The sequence below is a fragment of the Plasmodium inui genome, assembly GCF_000524495.1.
Source record: "Plasmodium inui San Antonio 1 unplaced genomic scaffold supercont1.90, whole genome shotgun sequence".
Classification (NCBI taxonomy): domain Eukaryota; phylum Apicomplexa; class Aconoidasida; order Haemosporida; family Plasmodiidae; genus Plasmodium; species Plasmodium inui.
The window spans coordinates 1-6,207 of NW_008481924.1; the positions used below are offsets into that span (position 1 = coordinate 1).

At 43.2% G+C, this 6,207-nt stretch overlaps 2 protein-coding genes across 2 annotated transcripts; both read right to left on the reverse strand.

The window, feature by feature from the left end:
• Positions 1-50: 50 nt before the first annotated feature.
• C922_05529 (hypothetical protein) lies at positions 51-913 on the reverse strand (the record flags this gene model as incomplete). Its single annotated transcript, XM_008821100.1, has 2 exons — positions 51-247; positions 808-913. Coding segments are annotated over 2 exons (303 nt in total), but the record flags the coding sequence as incomplete, so codon positions are not given.
• Positions 914-4,312: 3,399 nt separating this feature from the next.
• C922_05530 (hypothetical protein) lies at positions 4,313-4,829 on the reverse strand (the record flags this gene model as incomplete). The annotated part of the gene is made up of 2 exons (XM_008821101.1): positions 4,313-4,549; positions 4,662-4,829. 2 exons carry the CDS (start codon positions 4,827-4,829, stop codon positions 4,313-4,315), a joined length of 405 nt encoding a protein of 134 aa, XP_008819323.1.
• Between the last annotated feature and the right edge of the window lie 1,378 nt (positions 4,830-6,207).

Genomic DNA, 6,207 nt, shown 5'->3' on the forward strand with positions numbered 1-6,207 from the left:
GGTTGATTATCTTTTGATCTTTTTGTTATTTCCCCTGAATGTCCTCCTACCCGCTTGGGGGGGATTCTCTCGTCTTGAGCTTGTTCTCTGCCTTCCATTATCCTGACGTTTCCTGCGAAGATTCCTTGGCCCTTGATTCGATCATGATCAGAATAATTTTTCCTGTCTGTCCTTGGGGCGTACTTGGCTCTCCACTTCTGGTTCTCCTTGTTCTCCTCTTGAGATTGCTCCTCCTTGGTATGCTTATCTTGTTAGTTGTGCTAAGGATTCGGCCGAAATCAAAACTACATCCCTATTAGTCCTGCTTATCCTTCCTTGTGATTAGATTCCCTGTTAGTTAGGCGTCCTCTTCTTGCTCTCACAATTTGGGCGTGTGGGGAAAGTCCCGCTCCAGCACTATGGTTCCTTCTTGGCTTTGCTTTTTTTATTTCTTCACGGCCTGGGGGAGTTTCGGCTGAGGGGTCATGACATTAAACTGTCCCAGTTCTCATCATTCCTTCGGGATTTTTTTGGGCCCTTTGTCGCTGCCTAACCTTTGCCCCTCTAATGTACCTTCGGGATTCTTGACGACTCACGGGCTCGTTCTCTTTGTCCATTTGACATGATGGCTCTTTCCTGGTCCTGGGGCGTCTTTATTCGCGTCCTCCCCCTATCCTCAATGAGAAGCTTCCTTTCTTCTCCCACGTAATTGAACTTTTCTTATTCCTCCCAGTTCTGCCTTACTAAAAGACGGGGCCGTTCGGGGCCCTTGGCCTTCACCCCTATAATCCTCATCTATCTGTTCTTTGCTTCTCCTTTCGTCCTAACCCGCCCTAGTCTCGGACTTATTGGGCCTGATCTCGTCCTTGATCTTTTTGGAAGGTCCTGCTTCTGTTTTCTCCTTGAGGGTGGGGGGGGTGCTGATGGGGTGCATTTTGGTCGTCTGCTCCCGTCATAGCTTTGCTCTTTCCTTTGGATTTTTCCTACGTCCCCCCCCCCTGACTTATTTCAGACTTTTCCTCCCTCCTTCTTCTAAGGCCCTGAGGAAGTCTCCTGCTACGGTGCTCACGGGATGTTGCCCTGTGTTAATGTGCCGTTGAGTCGTCTTTGTTCTGCGGTTTTGGTAGGTTAGTTGCAGGTTTCCTGCTTGTGTTCTGCCTTCGCCCCGGCCGATGCTTCCTCTAATCGTTCTTCTCGGTCTGCTGAGATATCTTGGGGTCAGATTTTTCCTTCGGGCCTCGATCCTGGCCCGGCTTCATGTGCTTCGGACTATGAAGATATCGTATGAGGCTTGTTAGTGGGCTCTTGTTTGGTCCCGTCCTTTTCTGGGCCGTTAAGCTGGTGTTCCAGAGGATGAGTTCAGTCTTCCTGATGGATGTGCGGCTGCTATGTCATAATTCATTTCGTGTTAGAATTTTGGCCTTGTGATCCTCCTTTCTCTTTCATTATCTGTTTTCTCTTTTGCTTTTGTTCTCTTCTCGTGGGGGCCCTTCGGGGCCTGATTAGGCTTCCTATAATTCCCTCCTGCAGCTTGTCCCTCCTGCTACCTGTCCATCCTTTGGGCTCCCCTTGTGCTGGATTCGCCGTGACGTATTTGGCCCGTCGTTTTTGTTCTGGGCCCGTTCTTGGCGTGGTTGTTCCTGGCAGTTGAGACCTGTTTCTCCTTGGGTGCTTAAGCTTCAACCGCCTTAACTTGCCGCAGCTGATTGGCCCCAGACTAGACTCTACTAACTTCTCTGTTTTGACTTGGCACTAGTTCCCTATTCTCATGTGCTGGGCTTGGGTGTTGACTTGTCCTCCTTTGGGGAGGTGCCGTGACTTGTAGTTCTATTTTCATTTAACTCTTTCCTGTCGATTGCCCTTCTCTTTGCCACATGGCGGCATCCTGTGGTGGTTAGTTGGGGTTTTGGATACGTCCCCTTTTTTTTTTACTGGATTCTATCCCCCCTTTGGAGCTGCTGGGGCCTAAGTGAATCCGTCCGGAGTCCCAGGACTGTGTTCATTCCTGGGGTTCAGAGTCTTTTGACAGCTGTTTTTCTCTCTTGTTCCCCCTTTCTTAACTATTCGTTTGATAGAGTTTGTATTTTGTTATTGGGTGTTTTTTTGATGTCCTTATCCTAGGCGTATGTTTCTGTCTGCTGGCTTTTTCTTTTCAGATTTTCGGCTATTATAACTTACCATGTTTCAATATTTTGTTTGATTTATCGGCTTTCTTGGTTGCATTGGGGAGGTGTTGGGGACCTGGAGACTCGACCTCTTACTAATAATGATTTGTCGTGGTATTCGTCTAAGGGTTGTTAAGACTGGACTATTCGGGTTGTCTTCAGGTAACTGCTTTTTTGGGGGCCGCTTTAGGTGGTGAGGGGCCTGGTTCAAATGTATTTCCTGACTTCTTTAGGCTGGTGCTCCCTGGCTTCGGGTTTTGTGCCTTTGTTGATAGGTTTGGGCCTTTTTAGAGGCTGTTCGGACCTGTCTAGTCCTCAGCTTTTGACTTATGTTTCGCGCTCATGGGTTTATCTGACTTCTTTCCCCGTTCAATGATTTCTCTTACTGCTGCCTTTTTTTCTTGTGTTTGTCTTCGGGCGGCTTGTCATAATTGTCCTGATATTAATGAGGAGCTGGCCCGGTTCACAAACTCTGGTGCCTCGTGTTCTGCTCCTACTCATGATACCCCCAGGATGGTATTTTATACTTCAGCGGGTTCCTGTTGTTCCTGGATCTGGTGGGTCCCTAGAGTGTTGTCCTTAGTTTTTTCTAAGTTCGGTTTTCTCTCCTCCATTTGTCTTTGGCTGTGTGGGTCTTTTTTTTGCCCTCTAGTTAACTCTTCCTCTGCCCTTGCTTGCCTGGAGCCTCAGTTGTCTGTGTCCTGTCTGCTTTGGGGGGTGTGGATCTCTCTTCCGCTGCTGGTTGAGTTGATGCCGTTCTGGTTATTTCGGGGGAGGGTTTCTTCTATCTCCGTTCGTTCTCTTTAGAGAGTTGCATGGATCCTTGCTTGTTCACCTTTATTTAACTGTCCTTCTTTCTCCTACCTGATTTCGATGGAGTTAATTAAGCCCTACTGTATTTGTGGAGGTTTCGCAAGTCCCACATCTACTTACTTCTAGACTTTGACAGTGCTATGTGTACTTTTTCTAATGAGTTCGTTATTTCTGCTGAAGTGGTCCCGGGGGTTTTGATTCTTTGGATTAATTTAGTGAGGAATCCTAAGATTGGTCTTGACTTGAGTTACTTCCGGGGGTTTAGGGAGGGGTTGACTCTTGAGTTGTTGTTGTATTCTGCCATTAGCTGACCTCATCTACTTCCTAATTTCTTGAGTTTGCTTTGGAAGTTTTGTGGCTCTGGACTTGATAGCTTGCCCTGGTCAGTTTCTAGGGGGGATTTTCGTGCTTATTTATCCGGTTTTTTTTTTCCTTGGTTCCTTGATTGTTGCTTCTGCTATTCTGGATCCTGCCTTGGGCATCTCTTATAGGGTTAGTCGCGTCAATGTGTGGTATTTGCCTGGATTGCGGAGACTGCTTTCCTCTTTTTTCCTTTTTTTGGTATCGGATTCGCAGGGTGCTGGAGATATATAGGGTGGTTGATTTAGTTGGTCTTGTCGGCGGGGGGGAGGTATGGTGCTCATTCATGAGTTGGGAGTTGGGGGATTTGTTCAGAATTATCAGTTAACTTGGAGGGGGTACTATTCTTTGACTTTTCGTATGTTTGACTTTTTCTTATTTGGTTTTTTTTGGTGGCCAGGGCTGGTATTTATTGTTGCTTTTCCCTCCTCCTCTTTATCTGGGGCGTCCTTATTATTTGATATTCAGAGTCGTCGGGTGTTTCCTGGGGGGAGAACTATTTGGTGGGGCTTGGCTTATTGTTCGAGGGGTGGGACTTTAATGATGTTTTTCTTTGGGGTCGATTTCGGTTTGGGAGTTCTATTTCGTTTGTTTCGGGAATTTGGTGGCTTCCTGCGTGTGATTTGGCCTTTTATGCTTCGGTTTTGCTATTGTTGCATTACTGAGGGGCTGAGCAGTCTTTGTGGTTTATTTCTAGTTGTTGGATATAACCACGGATTTTTCCCGGGGGATTTTTTTAGGTTTTGGTGGATTGATCATTCAGGCGCTGTATTTATTATTTCGAACCTGTTTTGTGGTAGATGGAATTTTCTTGTCGCGATGGGGGAGTGTGGTAGATTTCCATTAGGGTCTTTTCCGTACTTTGGCCTTTTTATTTCAGGTCGAGTTTCGACTTTTTATTTTCCGGGGGTGTTTTTTCTTCTATTTTTGCTGGTTGTAGTTAAACTGTCGGCGGCTTCTTCTCTTGGATATTTACTGGGTATGGGAAGCTCCGTTTACAGTTGTTGACATTCTTTTCTCCTTGGCTTTTTGGTAGACTTCTTCACTCCCCTATCTTTTATGTTCGGATTCTTTTTGTTGGAATTTGCGGTGATTTGCTGGGTTTTTTCCTTTCGGCTTATCTTGGGGGATCCTTTTTCCTTTGGTAGCCGTGAGGTATTGGAGGGGGTCCAGATTGCTCGTTGGTTCTGGAATGTTAGGGTGGAGTCTCTTATTGGTGTGTTGATCCCTTCCTGATAATTTCGGGGTGGGTTCGTTAGGTTTAGTTTATTGAAGATTGATTCGTCTGCTTATATTTGTTGACCTTTTTCTTGCAGTTTTTTTTTTGCTGGATTTGAATGCTACTGTTCCTGAGCTGCTATAGTTAGTGTAGTTGGGGGTGGTTTGGAAATTTGCCTGTATTCTGTTGATTTTAATCATTTGGTTGTTGCCCTTCAGCTTTTTTTTTTGAGAGATGTTGGCTCCGGAGTGATAATTACTTCGGGGATCATTTTGTCCTCTTTTTTGGTGCATGGGGAGTTTGTATGGTTTAAGATCGACTTTTGCTTAATTTTTGTCTCTTCTTTTTCTGTGTTTTTCACTCTACCTGCTTCGGGGGTTTAGGAAATTTCCAGGTTATTTTTGTAATTGTTGTTGTAATTTCCTTCCTATTAGATCCTAGTTGGATTTTTTTGCCTGTTTTAATCATATGTCTTCTGTCGTATCCTGGTCTCAGAGATTAGGGAGTTTCATACTTTTTCTTGGAATTTATATGCTGTTATTGAGGTTCAAGTGCTTCTGGAGTATGGTTTTCCATCTGTTGCCTTCTAATTCATTTGATATCATACGATTTTGTGGGGTTGGTTGTACTTTTCTTTCTGGACTTGATCATTTTTTCTGAGGTGACTGATTTCGGGTTTTGAGATTTTCTGATGAGATTTATCGGTTAGTTTTTTTTGTGTGTCTTTTGGAGTTGGAAATATAGGATCTGTTGTTTAATTCATTGCTCAATCTTCTTTTTCTTGACTTAAGGGTTTGGGGTATTAACTCGTAGCTCCGGAGAGTTGGATTTATCTGTTTCATTGTTGTGCTTTCGGATATTCCTCTCCTTGGGGTTTAGAGATAGACGCATTTGGTTGGAATGTTTGTGGATTCATAGCTTACTTTTTCCTGGTTCTTTTTTTTGTTACTAAATCTTATGTCTGATTCGGACTTAGGAGGATTTTTTGGTTGTATTTGTCTTTGGGTAGATTTGGCATAGCGTATCTATATTGTCTTCTGTTCTTTCGTTTGATTTTTGCGTCTAATCATCAGAGTTGGTTGCTTTTTCTTTTCTTTTTTATTTTGAATTTATTTTAAAGATTAATTTTTTCACTTTTGTAGTCTTACTTCGATATATTAAATTAGGCCGTGATTTGTCATTATAGATTATAGGAAATGTTCATATACTTCTAAGTGTGTTCTTTGGATAACATCTGTGGGTGGAAACTTGGTTTTCTATTTTTCCTCTTTTTTGTAATAGAGATCCTAATTAATTTTTTAACTCCACCCGGTTGTCATGTTCATTCTAAGAATTTATAGATAGGAGCTTCTGGGTATGGCAGTTGACTATGAGCTGATACGGAGAGTTATTGACAGAATATGGTTGTTTCTATTTCTTCTTATACTTCATAATTGGTTGGATAGCTATTTTGTCTCCCTATTTCGTGTGGGAGTTTCATAATCATTTTTACTATTATCATCTTATTAATCTAATCACTGGAGGTTATTATTTGGTGGTTAGGCTGGGCCGTTTGGAATTATTAGTCACTTTTTCCAGATTAGGAAAGAAAGGTAGGGAATTTCTCTATTTTAGGAATTAATTTCAGACTTTCACTGTTTATTATTGTTTATTCATGTCTTAGAATATGTA